Raw genomic sequence first — 18,622 nt, forward strand, 5'->3', positions numbered from 1 at the left:
TGGAGGAGCGAGTTTACTCTTTGGAAGAGGGTCATGAGAGCCTTAATGATCAAAATGGTCAAAAGCTCTGAAATTTTACCCTTGATCCAAAAAATGGTACATGGGGCATTTGATGGACAAATGGCATTGGCCATCTGGGACCCTGACTCAGAGGAAAGTAAGTCACATACTCACCTACCAGAACCATTTTCTGCATCATCTTTTCCCACCCAGTTCTAATCTGTCTCCAGTCAGGGCCATAACCAGGGTGGGGCAAAAAGCTATAGGGTTGGAAAAATGATGGGAAAAAAGGGAAGGGGCACAAATACGCTTGCTTGACCCTGTTGTAGGAGCAGCAGTGATCTGTATGTTCGGTATGACTATGCATAACCTGTACATTCAAAAGGTCTGTTACACTTTCTCTTCCCTCCTCCTCCCCGCCCCCATTCCTGTCTCCTCTCCCTCTTTGAATACCTGTGAAGTGGCTTTCTCCCACCCACTCTGTCATAAATATAAAGGGAAGGGTAAACACCTTTAAATCCCTCCTGGCCAGAGGAAAAAATATTTCACCTGTAAAGGGTTAAGAAGTTAAAGATAACCTCTCTGGCACCTGACCAAAAATGACCAATGAGGGGGCAAGATACTTTCAAAGCTGGGGGCGGGGGGTCAGGGAACAAAGGGTTCTCTCTGTCTGTGTGTTGCTTTTGCTGGGACCAGAGCAGGAATGCAGGTCAGAACTCCTGTAAAGGGCTAATAAGCAGTCTAGTTAGATATGCGTTAGATTCTGTTTTGTTTAAATGGCTGATAAAATAAGTTGTGCTGAATGGAATGTATATTCCCGTTTTTGTGTCTTTTTGTAATTTAAGGTTTAGCCTAGAGGGATTCTCTATGTTTCGAATCTGATTACCCTGTAAGGTATTTACCATCCTGATTTTACAGAGGTGATTCTTTTACTTTTTCTTTAATTAAAATTCTTCTTTTAAGAACCTGATTGATTTTTCATTGTTCTTAAGATCCAAGGGTTTGGGTCTGTGTTCACCTATGCAAACTGGTGAGGATTTTTATCAAGCCTTCCCCAGGAAAGGGGACGTAGGGCTTGGGGGGAAAGACGTTTCCAAGTGGGCTCTTTCCCTGTTATATTTGTTAGACGCTTGGTGGTGGCAGCAATAAGGTCCAGGGACAAAAGGTAAAATAGTTTGTACCTTGGGGAAGTTTTAACCAAAGCTGGTAAAAATAAACTGAGGGGGTTTTTCATGCAGGTCCCCACATCTGTACCCTAGAGTTCAGAGTGGGGAAGGAACCTTGACACCCTCCCTCCTGGAATGCTTGTGGGATGAATGGGGTGATTGAACAGCTGGAAGATCAGAAGAGCTCCCAGGTAGACAAGGTGTCTGGGATTCTTAATTAGACAGCACTCACACACCCAATGCATGGACACTGCCTGAGGTGGAGTGTGACCAACCGGACGCGGCCAAGTCATCTCTAGTTGCAGGCCATGAGGAGCAGGTCCTTAAAAGGGGAAGGGGCCATGTGCTCAGGAGTGCACTCACAAGCTTGTACCTCCCGTGAAGGCCCTTCGCCCGGACCGCCTGGCCAGTGGTTCGCCGCATTGCATTCCATCATGCCTCGGGAAGTCTGACCTTCATACACTTACCCTGAAGAATCCTGACATCTCCAGTCCTGTGCCTGTCCTGGGAGCGTGAGTATGCAAGTGTGAGTGTGACACACACACCCTCGCCATTCTTTTGAGCTTAGCTATCAGTATAATAAACGTGCTGCTTTCTGCCAAACTCTGGTGGGTCCTTAGTCCTCCCTAAGCTTACTAGCTGGCCCAATTTCGGGTAACAGCCCCGAGCACTTAAATGCCCAGTTACGGCTCTGTCTCCAGTCACAATCAGAAACTCCACAGAGACATTAAAGTTTATGCCACTTTTTCAAACATTTAAAAAAAAAGAAGAAGAAGAAGAAGAAAAAGATTCAGTCTGAGTTCTGAGTGAAGGTTTTTGCTGGATCTGGTTTTATTTGATCCAATATATTCATCTCCAGCAATAATTACTATAAGACAGAAAATAAAACAATGAAAGGAGAGGTACATAGCAATATTATTAAACTGGGAAGTTGTGTTTACATTACACACAAGAGTGGCCAAACACCTTCGCTCACAGAATGACCTTTCTTTTAGATGATGAGAAGAACAAAAAACAAGAAAGAACAAACGTAAAGTGTGCATGAGAGAGAGCAGTGCATCTCTCTCTTCAGACAGTCTGCACTGAGCTCTGACAACAAAATGGCTACTGAACTTTGTATGTGTGAAGGAAGCTTAGAAATTTAAAAGGTGCAGTGTATAGATACTAAAAGGCATCTGACTTTGTTAACGTCATGCAGCACAGCAGAACTGGTATGATGAAATTCTCAGAGACAGCAATTGTTTTCTTCTACGATAGCCAAGGTTCAATAACCACCAACGGAAGCAGCTTCCAAACCCCATTGAAAATGGGAAGGATGTGGGAACCAAGCAGTGCACTCTCACCCACCCAACTTCACAAATGATGTGGGGCTCTGATTCAGGAAGCACTTAAGCACAGGCTTAACTTTAAATATCTACTCAACTACAATTGTGTTGAAATACCTAAAGCCCCTTCCTTGCGGGCACTGGTGCTCTATCCTCCAGGACTGAGTGGAATAGCAAAAGTGGGGAAGGGGGTGATTAACAAATGATGGTTTGAAGTGACCTGAAAACATAAGGCACTTGAGAGGAGGAGACGCGACTGTCAGAGCAATTGGTGGAGACAGATGTTTGATGGAGTCCAGGATTAGAGAGCTGCCAGGCTCCTCATGTAATCACCGGCTTCTTAGATTCCCTCTTTTCTCCTCTCCCGGCTCTATTCCAGGGTTGGGGGGAGGGGGAGATGGAGATTTTCAGATTTGCCACTAAATTCCTTGAGATTAGAAGGAGGTGGCTTTCTGAGCTGCACTTAATACGCTAACCTCTTCCCAACTGCAACCACAAACAGCCAATCTGCCTCCGGTTCGAGCTATGAGAAATCCATGAATGGGGAAAGAGGAGGAGGAGAAGAATTAAAAACAGGCACTTTGGTTCTAATTCCAAGGCTCCTTTCGGGGTCCCAAGGTGGTTCAGACATTTCACAAAATGTGCTGGATGTTTTCACATAGGCCATCCCACTGCAGAGCAAACCCATGGCCCATCTAGCCAAGTATCCTGTCTCTGTCAATACCAGAGAATTTGTAATGCACCTGATCAGGCAACACTACGCCACAGAGTAAATGTCTGCTTAACTTTCCAACTGGGGATCAGTTCATGCCCTGAAACGTGAGGCTCAACAGCCCTTATTTCCATCCCAGTGAATGGCACCATCAATTCTATTCTTCTTCATGTGCATGTCTAGTTCTTTTCTTGAATCTCAGTAACATCCTGCAGCAGGGAGTTCCACTGATCCATTAGACATTGCTCTTAGGAAATATTGCCTTTCTCCCAGATTAAATCTGTCAGCTTTTAATTTCATTGTGTGCCTTGTCTTCCTTGCATTATGGAGAAAAGTTGCCTCTGAGCAGCATAAGGAGGAACTATCTTGGAGCTGCAAGAATTCTTTCGCAGCCCAAGAGCTGAAGGCTTAAATTCAGCATTGGCAGGGGGTTTAAGGAAACTAACAGCCAGATGAGACTCGAATAGCACCACAGCTGGTAGTCTTAAAGCTTTGGTTATAGACCTAATGCAGCACACTTAGGAGAGTAAACAACTACAGTATTGTCATGTGGCCACTGTGAGTGAACAGGAATCTTTTAAAGGTAACGACTGTACCAAGTGCTATATCACCCTTGAAACAGTCACATCCGAATGGCACAGCAGCACCCCAAAGGCTGCTGCTTTCCACTGCGGCACACAGAGAGGAAGGATGGTCAACTTGTTAGGTCACAAGTCTGAGACTCCCTAATTCAATTCCCTCCTTTGCCACAGACTTCCTGTGTGTGCCATGGGCACGTCTCTTAGTCTCCTTGTGCCTCAGTTCCCCCTCTGTACAATGGGGCTCTGTAGATAAACACATTAAAGATTGTGAGGTGCTCAGATACTATGACAATAGGAGCCCCATATAAGTACCTTAGATAGAATCCAGTGGCAAAGTTCTAAACCTTGTATCATTCTTGTTGTTCTCCTCTGGACTCTCTCCAATTGGTCCACATCTTTCTTAAAGTGTAGCACTCAGACCTGGACACAGTACTCCAGCTGAGGCCTCACCAGTGCCAAGTAGAGTGGGACACTTACCTCCCATGTCTTACTGACAACATTCCTGTTAATACACCCCAGAATATTAGCCTCTTTTGCAACTGCATCACACTGTTGACTCATATTCAATTCTGCCATCTGCTATAACCTCCAGATCCTTTTCAGCAGTACTACCACCTGCCCAGCTGTTCCCCATTTTTGATTGTTGTGCATTTGATTTTTAATTCCTAAGTGTATCAGTTTCCACTTATCTTTACTGAATTTCATCTTGTTGATTTCAGATCAGTTCTCCAACTTGTCAAGGTCATTTTGAATTCTAATTTTTTCCTTTAAAGTGCCTGCAACCCCTCCCATCTTGGTGTCATCCGCAAATTTTAATAAGCATACTCTCCACTCCATTGTTCAAGTCATTAGTGAAAATTTTGAATAGCACCAGACCCAGGACTGACCCCTCCAGGACCTCACAGAATACGCCCTCCCAGTCTGACAGAGAACCATTGATAACTACTCTGAGCAGTCTCTAAAACAGTTATGCACCCACCTTATATTAATTTCATCCAGACCACATTTCTGTAATTTGCTTATGAGAATGTCATCTGGGACTGTGTCGAAAGCCTTACTGAAATGAAGATATATCCTGTCTACAGCTTGCCCCTGTCCACAAGGCCAGTAACACTACCAAAGAAGGCAGAAGCAGATGAAGGTCTCCTGGAGCCCTGGGCCAGAGCAAGTGGGGGGGCCCAGGCTCCAGAACCGTGGCTCCACCCCACCCCTTCTGCCCACAGTCCCTCCCCCATTCCGCACCTTCTGCCTGTGATCATGCCCCCGTTCCGCCCCTTCTGCCTGCAGCCCCACCTATGGCCCCACCCCATTCTGTCTCTTCCCCTGCGGACCCACCCCTATTCCACCCATGGCCCCACCCATTTCACCCCTTCCCCTGAGGCCCTGCTCCTGTTTCACTTATGGTCCCACCTCATTCTGCCCCCCGCCCACTGCGGCCCCACCCCTGTTGGCTCCTCTCTCGCCCTCCCTCCCAGTACGGCCCCAAGACCAAAGAAGCTCTGTTCCCCTGCCATAGTCCCAGGGCCACAGGGGTAGTGAGAGCTCCTCCAGTCCCAGGGGTTGCAGCAGGGGGTCTGGGCCCCGCGGCGGGTTTCTGCTGCAGCACCTTTTTTCCGGGGCCCCCTCAATTGCCTGAGGCCCCTTAGTACGGGCCCCATGGGCCCATTGGCTAATCCACCACTGAAAGAAGGAAATTAGGAAAGTTTGGCATGATTTGTTTTTGACGACTCCGTGCTGGCTGTTCCTTACAACCCTATTATTCTCTAGGTGATTAAAAACGGATTAATAATTTGTTCCAGTATCTTTCTAGGTATCAAAGTTATGCTGATGGTCTCTAATACCCTGGATATTCTCTGTTCCCCTTTTTAAAGATAGGTGCTATGTTTACCCTTCTCCAGTTCTCTGGGAGCTCACCCATGTTTCATGAGTTCTCAAAGATAATCACTAGGAATTCAGTGATTGCCTTAGCTACTTCCTTATGTACCCTACGATGAATTTCATTAAGCCCTGCAGACTTGAATACATCTAACTTATCTAAATATTCTTTAACCTGTTCTTTCCCTATTCTGGCTTCTGTTCCTTCTCCCCTTGTTGTTAATATTAATTGTGTTAAGTATCTGGTCACAATTTACCTTTTTGATGAATACTGATTCAAAATAAGCATTAAACACCTCAGCCTTCTTGATATCATCAGTTATTAGCTCTCCTTCCCTGCTAAACAGAGGAGCTACAATTTTCCTTGTCTTTCTCTAGCTCCTAATGTATTTATAAAAGCTCTTCTGATTGCCTTTTATGTCTCTTGCTAGGCATAACTCATTTTGTGTCTGAACAGATGGCAGAAAGGGGAAAGAAGTGGAGATGGATCACCTACATCCCCTCATACAATGGGAGTTCCTTGATGGTTCATTGCTGTTCTGTAGACCTCAGTTCTATTAAGACTATCATGATTTTTAACCCCTCCTTGCACATTATCTATGTAGCTATCTGGCCTTCAATCCTGTACAACATGAGAATCTCCTAATCATTAATGGAGTTCATTTCCCCATCTGTGAGCTAAGGGACTGTCCTTTTGCCCACTTTACAGACAGGGAACTGAAACACAGAGAGACTTGCCCAAGGTCACACAAGAAGTTTGTGATACAACTAGAAATGAAACCCAGATCTCCTGAGGCCCTGTCTGGTCTTCTAACCACAAGACCAGCCTTCCTTCCAATACACCATGTCTGATAATACCAGATCCACGAATAAATGGAGAACTTCAATCCATCCCCTTTCCCCCGCACCAAATTTGCTTGAAAAAGCATTCCCATGGCAACAAAGAGCTACATCCACACATAAAAAGGCTACAGATGAGGCCACCAAACACAACAATGAAATTCCAAACACAAATGCTGCCCGGCAGGACTGAGCAGACAAATATTGCACACCAGCCACTGGAATGTCTTCTCCTCCTTTGAACGGGACATTCTGTGCATCTCAACTCCCTCTCCCTGCTGCCCATGGCACCCTTACTCAGCCCCATCCAGGCTCCTAAATGGAGCAGGGAGCAGAGCCCAGGGAACACTGAAGCACCAGCTGCTACTTTAATGTCTGCATGCTGGCAACAGAAGAGTTAACACAGGGCTAAATTATGACTGTTTGCCATCATATGCATTGTGCTGATAAAGAAATTATTTCAAGAGAGTCAGCAGCTCAATATGCTGCCGTTTTGCCTTTGGGCCAGAGAGCTTTTATCATACTTGGCCGAGAAACACAGGCAGGCTTGATCTACACACGCCTAGTGCCTTTCCCCTTTCCAGCTTAGCACTAGGCCAGTGTGGTGCTGACTCTGTCATTTCTTTGAGGGGATCCACCTGGTCTTATTGAACAGGTGCTTAACGAGGCAAAGGGGAGGGCAGGGGAAGACTGAGAGTTAGCACTTAACGAATCGCTAAGCATTATGGCTGGGACGGGTAGGGACAGAAGAAAAGAGTCAGAGATAACACAAATCACACCAAATCTTTGTTGAAAACTGGGACCAAACTCAAACCATTTCCCAGGCACTGAAAATCTTCAGGGAACTTTCACCTCCTACTCCCTGGTCTATTGTTTCTGGCCTGGGCTGGGAGCAGATGTACCCAATCACAGAAAGATCTCTCCCTCCTTTGGATTTTTTGTGATATTTGATTTTTTTTTTTTCTTAAAACATCAGCTCCCAGAGTCATGGGATAATAGGAGAATCTCAGCTTTCATTTTTAAAGCAAGTACATTTCTAGGCCTCATGGCTGTGGAGAACTGGGAAATGTGACCCGAGTGTAATCTAAGGGCACAGAGACCGGAATGCAAATAAAAAGAAATCCAGTTTAAAAAAAAATCTTATAATTTTTAAGCCAGTCTTGTTATTTTCAGGCACTGACTCGTGATTTTGGAACACCTGGGATTAGCCATACTCTTGAGGACACATATATGCAATAACTCACACATTTCAAGCTTTCCATTTGTTGGCATCATTTCGTCTGTGAGAAACGGTGGGAATTGCAGCTTATGATGTGGATGGTTTGCAATGTCTCATGTGACTGAATAGTCCAATCCGAGATTTGCATGATCTTTGGTAGTTATTGCAAATGTCTGTATCTTGGCTGGGGGCTGCTTGCTTCCTATGGGCTCTTTTCTCTTCAAGCTGTAGGAGCCAGCTTCTGTCATGGACTTTGATACCCTGATGGAGACGATGGCGTCACTTGTTATGATCACTTGCCAAGACTTCCCATTGGTTAGGATCAATTCCAAATTCCTTCATATCTCGCTTGCATGTGTCTTTCTAGTGAAGCTTGGGAAGTCCTGTTGCTCTTGTTCCCGGTGATAGTTCCCCGAAGAGCATGTCCTTGGGTATGCATCCATCTTCCAGCCTACTCAGATGGCCCAGCCAGCGCAGTCGTCTTTGCTTGATCAGGGCTGTCACACTTGGCAAATTTGCCCTTTGAAGAACTTCTGCATTGGTGACTTTATCCTGCCATTTGGTGTTAAGTATGCAGCGTAAACAGCATAGGTGGAAACTGTTTAACTTTTTCTCCTGAGGAGCATAAGTTGTCCATGTTTCCCTACCATACACGAGAGTGGTGAAGATGCAGGCATGGTACACTAGCATTTTGGTCTTGATGGTCAGCTTTGAGTTGTTCCATGCTCTTTTAGTTAGTCTGCTAAAGGTGGTGGCAGCCTTTCCAATGAGAACACTTAGTTCTTCTTCCAGTGAGAGGTTGGTGGTCACTGTAGAACTTAAACAGCTGAATGTCTGGACTACTTTTAGCTGGTTTGCATTTAAGGTAATTGAAGGATCCTGTGGAACCCCCTGTCCTAATACAATCGTTTTCTTGATGCTGATGGTGACAGCAAATGCCTGACAGGCACTTGAAAGTCAGTCCATGAGTTCTTATAGTAGATTTTCATCGTGGGCTATGAGGGCAGCATCATCAGCGAATAGAAGTTCTGTGATTAGCACCTTTTTGACGTTGGTCTTTAACTTAAGTCGTGACAGGTTGAAGAGTTTCCCATCTGACCTTGTGCGGAGATACACTCCATCTTTCATGTCCTTAAACGCACAGTTCAAGAGTACTGAGAAGAAGATTCCAAAGAGTGTAGGGGCAATAACACATCCTTGCTTCACTCCGCTTTTCATCTCCAAGCTGTCCGAAGTGGACCTGTCAAATTGGACAGTTGCTCTCATGTTGTTGTGGAATGAACATATAAGATTTAACAGAGTTGGTGGGCATCTTATCTTTTCTAGTATTGCAAATAGACCTGCTCTGCTGACTGTGTCCAATGCTTTGGTTAGGTCCACAAAGGTGATGTACAATGGTTGGTTTGGCTGTCTACACGTGCCTTGGAGTTGACGCAGAGAAAATATCATGTCTATAGTTGATCTTCCAGCCCTGAATCTGCACTGTGATTCATTAATTAATGAACAAACTCATTGGCTATAGACTGGTGCAGATCAACACCTCAGTTAACTCAAGTGTGAGGACATTGTATCATCAGAAGTTACTCAATCAATCACCACCTCATCCTCTACAGCTAATTTACATGCAGCTATTCTATTGGCTGTAATGACTCAGTGGTATTAATACATCTCATGAGGCAGGTAAGTATCAACCTTCCCTATTTTGCTGACTGGGAAGCAGACACCAAGAGGTTCAAGATACCGAAGTTGGTCCAATGAAAGATATTACCTCACCCACCTTGTCTCTCTCATACCCTGGGACCAACATGGCTCCAACAACACAGCATACTTTTAATAAATCTGTTTTCAGACACAGCATCCTTTCAGTAGGACCACCTCAGTGGTTTTGTTAAATTCCTTTTAAAACATATTTTATATGAGTAGCTCATACTGCTGTGCCAATATTTAGAAGATCCGAGGCCAATACATCAGCCCTGGTGCAGCCCATCCACCTACCTCCCAGCTACACATTCCTGTCTGCAACCATTTTAGCTTCAGCTTTGCAGCTGCTGCTGGTCAAACAGAGGTTACCCACCAGTAATCAGAGTTCTTCGGGATGACCACTTCAGAGTCCCACTCTTGACACGTTCCATCCTAAGAGTGGGGATGTGCAAAGGCTGTTTCAAAGAACAACAGCCTGTCGCAAGTGAGCTGCTCCCGGACCAATGCATTAGAGTAATGTCATCCCAATAGTGCATGAGACAGGAAGTGAAATTTCAAGAGTGAAATTGACTCAAATGCACCAAGTAAACAAATTTTTAAAACTACAGGGAGGAAAAAGACAGGTTTCAGAGCAGCAGCCGTGTTAGTATGTATCTGCAAAAAGAAAAGGAGTACTTGTGGCACCTTAGAGACTAACCAATTTGTCTGAGCATAAGCTTTCATGAGCTACATCCGATGAAGAGAGCTGTAGCTCACGCAAGCTGTCAAGGTTCCTTCCCCACTCTGAACTCTCAGGTACAGATGTGGGGATCTGCATGAAAACCCCCTAAGCTTATTTTTACCAGCTTAGGTTAAAACTTCCCCAAGGTACAAACTATTTTACCTTTTGCCCTTGTACTTTATTGCTGCCACCACCAAGCATCTAACAGATATATAACCGGTAAAGAGCCCGCTTGGGAATGTCTTTCCCCCCCAAAATCCTCCCCAAACCCTAGACCCCCTTTCCTGGGGAAGGCTTGGTAAAAATCCTCACCAGTTTGCATAGGTGAACACAGACCCAAACCCTTGGATCTTAAGAACAATGAAAAAGCAATCAGGTTCTTAAAAGAAGAATTTTAATTGAAGAAAAAAAATAAAAGAATCACCTCTGTAAAATCAGGATGGTAAATACCTTACAGGGTAATCAGATTCAAAACATAGACAATCCCTCTAAGCAAAACCTTAAGTTACAAAAAGACACAAAAACAGGAATATACATTCCATTCAGCACAGCTATTTTATCAGCCATTTAAACAAAACAGAATCTAACTCATATCTAACTAGATTACTTACTAAGTTCTAAGACTCCATTCCTTTTCTGTTCCTGGCAAAAGCATCACACAGACAGAGAGAGCCTTTGTTTCTCCCCTGCTCCAGCTTTGAAAATATCTGGTCTCCTCATTGGTCATTTTGGTCAGGTGCCAGTGAGGTTATCAGAGTAACAGCCGTGTTAGTCTGTAACAAAGCCTGTTGCCAACTGTGCCCACATATCTATTCAGGGGACACCATCACAGGGCCTAACAACATCAGCCACACTATCAGAGGCTCGTTCACCTGCACATCTGCCAATGTGATATATGCCATCACGTGCCAGCAATGCCCCTCTGCCATGTACATTGGTCAAACTGGACAGTCTCTACGTAAAAGAATAAATGGACACAAATCAGATGTCAAGAATTATAACATTCATAAACCAGTCGGAGAACACTTCAATCTCTCTGGTCACACGATTGCAGACATGAAAGTTGCGATATTACAACAGAAAAACTTCAAATCCAGACTCCAGCGAGAGACTGCTGAATTGGAATTCATTTGCAAATTGGATACAATTAACTTAGGCTTGAATAGAGACTGGGAGTGGCTAAGTCATTATGCAAGATAACCTATTTCCCTTTGTTTTCCTAACCCCCCCCCTTCCTCAGACGTTCTTGTTAAACCCTGGATTTGTGCTGGAAATGGCCCACCTTGATTATCCTACACATTGTAAGGAGAGCGATCACTTTACATAAGCTATTACCAGCAGAAGAGTGGGGTGGGAGGAGAGAAAACCTTTTGTAGTGATAAACACTCATTTTTTCATGATTTGTGTGTATAAAACCAAACATCTTCTGTATTTTCCACAGTATGCATCCGATGAAGTGAGCTGTAGCTCACGAAACTTATGCTCAAATAAATTGGTTAGTCTCTAAGATGCCACAAGTACTCCTTTTCTTTTTAGTGAGGTTATCCTAGCTTCTTAACCCTTTACCGGTGAAAGGGTTTTTCCTCTGGCCAGGTGGGATTTTAAAGGTGTTTACCCTTCCCTTTATATTTATGACACAAGCTTAAATAAATTTGTTAGTCTCTAAGGTGCCTCAAGTACTCCTTTTCTTTTTTTAGGGGGGAAAAACACCCTCTCCATTTGTCATATAGAGGTTACTTTTGGCAACAGTAAGTACAACGTTCTCAGAATGCAGTATTTGCCAACCATTTCTGTTCAAAAATCATGAATCAGCACCCTTCCCCAAATCATGAGACTGATTCAAAAATCATGAGCTTTGAACATTAATAAGTGTAGGGTTTTTGTTATTGGTCTTCTGGGTTTTGAACCCTGAGGGTTCATGTTTCCCAGCCCTTTTGTGTGAACCTGATGGCTAGAAATATAATTTCTATTTAAAAAGAAAGCTGAGATTATCATGTAATCACATGACTCCAGGAGCTTGGGACTTTATGAAACAATACCAAATATCGTGAGACTCACAAGAGTCGGCCACACGGATATGGCAATATGATTTTCGGCTTCACAGTCTCCTTTCAAATAACATGCCTGAGCTCACAGTGTGACCACCCAGAGTAGAATCCAAGAGTTCCTGGCTCCCAGTCCTGGGCTGAGACTGCAAGATCACAACGTCACCTGAACCCTTCCGCTTCAAGGAGGTGTGGAGACATCCTCAGCAAGCAGATCAGCACTGAGGTGGTTCACAGAAGAGGACAGAATGGAGGTATGGGGGGATGGGAGGTTGCCTCAAGTAAACCCTACAGTACCAAGATAAGAAGTGGGCAGTGAAAAGGAGAGGAAATGAGAGATTGGACATAGGCAGGGATAGAGCTAAAGGGACGATGAGGCATTTGGACTAGGATCCCGATCTTGCAGACAGCTACTCCATGCAGACAGCCCCCTATAAAGCTCCCTGTAAGTCAATAGGGCTCTGAGCAGGGGTCCACCCATGGGGAGCAGCTCATAGGATCAGGGCCTTAATGCGGAAGGAGAAAGGAAGGCAGCGAAGGGGCTTGAGGAAGAGAGGTGAGCTGGCTGGAAGTGGGAGAAGAAGGGGGAGAGGTGTAAGAGGTTCTGTGAGTCTGATTCCCCACTGCTTTGTATGGCTCCCATTCTGGTCTGAAAGCACTTTACGCCCACGTTGCACAGGCATAAATGACTGCACAAGGCAGTGCAGAATCAGGCCATGTGGGTGTACGTCTCTGTATGTGTATATGTGAAAGAAAGACTGACTTTCATGTACCGAAATTCCAATCACCGCGGGGGAATGTCTCCACACACTGAAATTGCTGATAAAAACCTGCCAAACTGATGGGGGACTTGGAGAGGGGGGAAGTGTCATCAAGACAGATAAGTGAGGAAATAACACCTTTGAGCAGTAGCTTTCCTGTCAGCACCTCACAACGCCTCCCATTCACAGAGAAGCAGCCACCCCGATCATAAGTCACTCGGTGCCCTTTGTGAATCCTCAGACTAAATGGCAGATTCCATGATAAATCATGACAGATCCTCCATACACACCAATCCTACCCACTCCAGGGACAGGCACTTGAAACATATGTTTTCACTGCTTTATTATACAGCTGCACCTTGGCGAAATAATGGAGCCTTTGCGTCTCTCCTTGATCTTTTGGTTACAAATCAATCTCTCTCTCTCTCACTCTCTCCCTATATATATATTGATATTTATATGGAGTGGAGCCCTTCTGCTGCATCCCGTTCCTCAGCACACAGGTGCATCCGACCGTGCTGACAAGTACGCGTTGTCACGTCTGAGCATACAGAGTTGCTGCTTGAAAGGAACATGCTGGCACTGGTCACAGAAGGCAGGCTTGGAGCCACGCCCGCTCTTTACTTTGAATCTAGGCAGCACATGGCACTGTTGCCATTTAGCCACCTACCTCCCCGCACCCACAAAAAACCCAACTGCACACTGAAAACAAAGACAATTATGGGCTGTGACAGCACATGAGCATACTGGTGGGGCCTTCTTGGAGGACTGTCTAATAGAGCAAGGGGCTGGGAAACAGGACTCTCGGGGCTAGTTTATATTGAGTATTTATACAAGTGCAGCTATGCTGCTCTGAGCACCGGAGAGTGGGGCAGCACGTCTCCATTGGGGGCTGCAGCAGAGTAGCTACCTTGGGACAAGTATCTCCCTTAAGTCCCATGCCCAGCTCGGCCCCTGGCACTGGCAGGAGGTGGGAGGATACTATGACTAACTTCTATTTTGTTTTCTAAAGCTTTGCGGTTCGCCTTTAACCCCAGAATTACATGTCAGCCAGCAAAGCTAGAATCTCCCACAAGCTGAGGGACTTTAAGTCCAAGCCATAAGACACAGGCTCTTCTCAACGACTGGCTCTCGTTTACCATCTCTCGGTAGATCCTGAGCTGTTTTCAGCTCCAAAATAATAAGATCCTGTTTTTAAAGGATTTTTCATCCTAAAGGATCTCAAAGTGTTTTATATGGAGAGGAATCACTTCACCCACTCGTGATCTGCAGCTGCCCCTGAAATATAAGGGCTGAGCACGATGGCCCCGATCCTGCAAAGCACTTACGCAGGTGTTTAACTTGAAGCACTGGAGTAGTCCCAGTGGCTATTTGTGTGCTGAAAGTTAAACATGTGTCTAAGTGAGGTACTGGATCAGGGCCTTACAGCATACAGCAACACTGTGGAACAGTTCAGGACAGGCTGGGAAGAGGAATACTACCCCCAACTACAGCCGCAAGGGGATGTGGGGAGGCAGGAAGTAATGACCTGAGTGGGAACCTAGCCCTGCCATTTGAGCTCGCACGCATGCTCTCACGCAATGCCAGGGAACATTTAGGGATGGAGCTGAGTTTATACAGCCAGCCATGAGCTGAGCATCCAACCCCTGACCAGGCTTGGAAATGGCAGCCTACGTTGTTGGGCCCGTTTTGCCCCTTACTCTCAAAGAGAAATCTCACCTCCGGTTCTGCACAGGCCTGAAGACGCCAGGAGCACTTTGTGGGCACAACCCAGGCAGTTTACCTGCAGCACAATTAACAGTATCCTGGGAATCTCTATGACGGACAAGTACCCACCGCAGCCACAGGAATTGCTCTCAGTCCCCCCTCGCCTTTCTCTCCGCCCAGCCCTTGCAAATGCTAATTCATTTCAGCACCTGAAGTGCAAGATATCATGAGCATATAGGGAACATCCTTACTGTCATGGTAGTTATGTTGTCCCCAGCATGGCTGGCTGCCCTACGGATAGCATCAGGGACAGGCACTGGCTTATGTTGCTTTGAATGTTTCACCAAATCAGATCACAGGTAAAATAAAAACACCCTTTTGTTCTGTTGGCTACCCCCAATAGCTTGGCCACCCTCAGTGTTGTAAGACAGGGACAGTGGTTTGATACAGTTGTGGGCCAGGACTCCTGGGTTCTATTCCCAGCCCTGCCACCACCTTGTGTCCCTACACAGGCCACTTCACCTTCAGTTTGGCTATGGGTCTGGCAATACTGTCATGAGCTGGGTAGCACAGCTGGACAACATTTCAGCAACATTATCTTCGACATTTCAAAGTTTGACAAAAAATGAGAAAAAATATTGATGAGACTGGCAACCCATGTGATACATCGTTAAACGACTACAACCCATAGTCGATGGGGACCACATCCTGAAAGAAATCTTTCCCAAGCTCCCTCTTCTGGCCTTCCAACAACCCCACAGCCTCCCCAAGCTCATCATCAGAAGCAAGCTCCCCAGAGGTCATGACCCACCAACTCAAAGTGATACCAGACCCTGCCAGAACAACAGATGCGAAACCTGTACGCATATCTCCACTGCTACAATGATCAATAACCCCCCACAACACACCTTTCAACATCCATGGCTATTACACGTGGCTACACATGGCTATTACAACCTGTGATGTACCTCATTCAGTGCAGTAAACGCCCCAATAACAACTATGTGGGTGAAGCCAGGCAATCAATACGCTCTCAAATAAACTCACACAGAAAAATGATAAAAGACAAGAACGCTGTATCACCTGTGGGCGAACACATTTCATAAAGTGATCATTCTGTATCTGACCTCTCAGTCCTCATCCGCCAAGAAACCCTGAACAACACCTTCAAAATATGACCCTGGGAGCTTAAATTCATAACTTTGCTAGACACTAAAAATCATGGACTTAATAATGATACTGGATTTATGGCTTATTGCAACAATCTGTAACCCACTAACCTTCCCTTTCTGTCCTAAGACTGCAGAAGTGTTAACAGGCCGCTATACCTTGAATAAAAAGAACAGGAGGACTTGTGGCACCTTAGAGACTAACAAATTTATTTGAGCATAAGCTTTTGTGAGCTACAGCTCACTACAACTTTTGTAGTTGGCTAGCAGTTTCTCCTCCCTTGGTGTTCACACCTCAACTGCTAGAAGAGGGACTCATCCTCCCTGATTGAACTAACCTCGTTATCCCTAGCCTGATTCTTGCTTGCATATTTATACCTGCCTCTGGGAATTTCCACTATATGCATCCGACGAAGTGGGTGTTCACCCACAAAACTTATGCTCCAGTAGGTCTGTTAGTCTAAAAGGTGCCACAGGACTCTTTGCCGCTTTTACAGATCCAGACTAACACGGCAACCTCTCTGATACTTATGCTAAACAATCTATTCAAGGTTGTATTTATCTGTGACCCTTTGAGTGCCTTTCCCAGACCTGAAGAAAAGCTCTGTGTAGCTTGAAAGCTTGTCTCTCACCTTGTTTTCTCATATCCTGGCACCAACATGGCTACAACAACAACACTGCAAATATCGACAACACTTATTTATATTTTATAATTATTTTATAATTACACCGGACCCTCGCTAGAACGTGGGATTTGGGATCCATGCGCAGGACCACGTTAACGCGGGGACCGCGTTATAGCGGGGACCACGTTAAAATGAATTCCAATTAAAGTAATTAAATTTGGGATCCATGGCCGCAACCACGTTATATGCGAATTCGCGCTGTATAGACACGCGTTCTAGCGAGGCTCCGGTGTATATGGTAAAAATGAGAAAGTCAGCAATTTTCCAGTAACAGTGCGCTGTGACACTTTTGTATTTTTATGTCTGATTTTGTAAGCAAGTAGTTTTTAAGTGAGGTGAAACTTGGGGGTACGCAAGACAAATCAGACTCCTGAAAGGGATACAGGAGTCTGGAAAGGTTGAGAGCCACTGTATTACAGCACCAGTTATGGTGGCTTGGCTGTTTAACTCAAGCAGTAGCAGCTCAGAAGGTCTCTGGTTCAGTCCCTAGTCTCTAAGGTGCCACAGGGACTCCTCATTGTTTTTGCTGATACAGACTAACACGGCTCCCACTCTGAAACCAGTCCCTAGTTTGTAGGGTAAGATAGGGACTCCCACATAAAGATGACTTGCTTGTGAGGAAAGTGGATGTCAGGCTGCTAAGGGCGGGGGAGAGAAAGAGAGAGCTGGAAGTACCAGAGGAAGGAAGGTCTACTCTACTCCCTCCAGGAGGCTGTTGGCTATTGGTGCATGCACAGTGACCCTGGGTAGGGTGAGGGCTAAGGGAGGCTTTCAAAGCACATGCTGTGTCTGACTTCTGAGTGGCTGGGAGTAGGGAATTGGGCAGGAGGAGAGACTGAAAAGGAATTCCGCTCAGTGGAAAGCATGAGCAAAGCACGTCCTACCCAAAGGGACCTGCATCCCCCAGGTGATTGGCAGTGGACTAGGGAGCCCTACAGGCAGCTGATTTACCAGCTGGTTGTCACTGTTACGATCTGAGGGCTGCTAGGTGGCCTCCATGAAATGAGTCAGTGACTCCCAGAATGCAGACAACCATATCCCCACTGGCACCAACTGGCACCCTTACTGGCAGTCTCCGGTCCAACGAAGAGCCATCTAATGGCAAGCAGGGCATGAGCGTTCCTTTATCACACAAATGACCAATGATACATTTTCCCTCTCTCGTGACGTCCAGATGGTGATCTCAAAGCACTTGACAAGCCTGCACAACTCCACTGATTGCGATTGATTAAGCCCCTGTCCTAAACTATCAGCGCATTAGAAAACTTCATACAACCTCCCCACCCACAAAACCTCATAACGCACAATGAACTTCAAGAGCTCTGGGAAATTAGCGTTGTGCCCAGGCACCCAACATAACCCCCTAGAACTCTCAACAACTCTCAATACACCGCAGCAGCCCTGCCATCTCCCACACCCAGCAAGGCAAGCCCCCTCCATAAGCCTGGAAGGGAAGGTGGCTGGAAGCAGCAATCTCCCCCTGGATGACAAATTGACCCCTTCCTGATTTCTGGTTTTATTGGTACTTTAAATAACAACACAACATAAACTTCAGCCTAAACTTTCGCCTCCAGCGTGGCTGGTTCTGAGATTTCCCCCACCGGACCTCTTTGCCCCAGACTCTAGTTCCCTCTGCCCAATATGGTTCCAACTCCTCTTATATTCTGGATGGAGCCAAAAGAATGTACCTGCTAGTAGAATTCAGTGCTGCTCCTGCACCCTTCAGTGCCGGCCCACTATAAATATCAGTTCAACCATTTCTAGCCCAACATATCACAAGATGCTCCCTGAAGCCTCAGCATCTCTTTAGTGGTTGCACTTGCTGCTTCAGACATTCGGGTGCCAGTCGGCCAGCCACAGAGTAAAGGCTTTCAAAGCATCCCAAACAACCTGGGAGGCTTACCTGCTTCTCAGACATGATGTACAGGTGCTCGTGATCCACTGAAAAGGCCATATCTCGTAATATGGGGCCGGTGTCCACCACCTGCACGATCTCATACTCCAGGGCGCTACTGGTGGGGCCATCTACGCGGATCTGCAAAGCAAGGACAAATGGGGAGAGAGAACATGAGTGTCTTCCCTTCCTGGCACAGGGTTTGCAAGCCAATCAGTGG

The 18,622-nt window shown here is 45.8% G+C and overlaps 1 protein-coding gene across 1 annotated transcript in view; it reads right to left on the minus strand.

Moving 5' to 3' along the window:
* Positions 1 to 18,622, minus strand: part of PLXNA4 (plexin A4) — a 582,073-nt gene that overhangs the window by 304,445 nt on the left and 259,006 nt on the right. Inside the window, exon 3 of the mRNA XM_037889370.2 lies at positions 18,412 to 18,543. Within this exon, the coding sequence (XP_037745298.1) occupies positions 18,412 to 18,543 (132 nt within the window). The remainder of the gene's footprint in view (positions 1 to 18,411; positions 18,544 to 18,622) is intronic.

Source organism: Chelonia mydas, chromosome 1 (genome assembly GCF_015237465.2).
Source record: "Chelonia mydas isolate rCheMyd1 chromosome 1, rCheMyd1.pri.v2, whole genome shotgun sequence".
Lineage (NCBI taxonomy): Eukaryota > Metazoa > Chordata > Testudines > Cheloniidae > Chelonia > Chelonia mydas.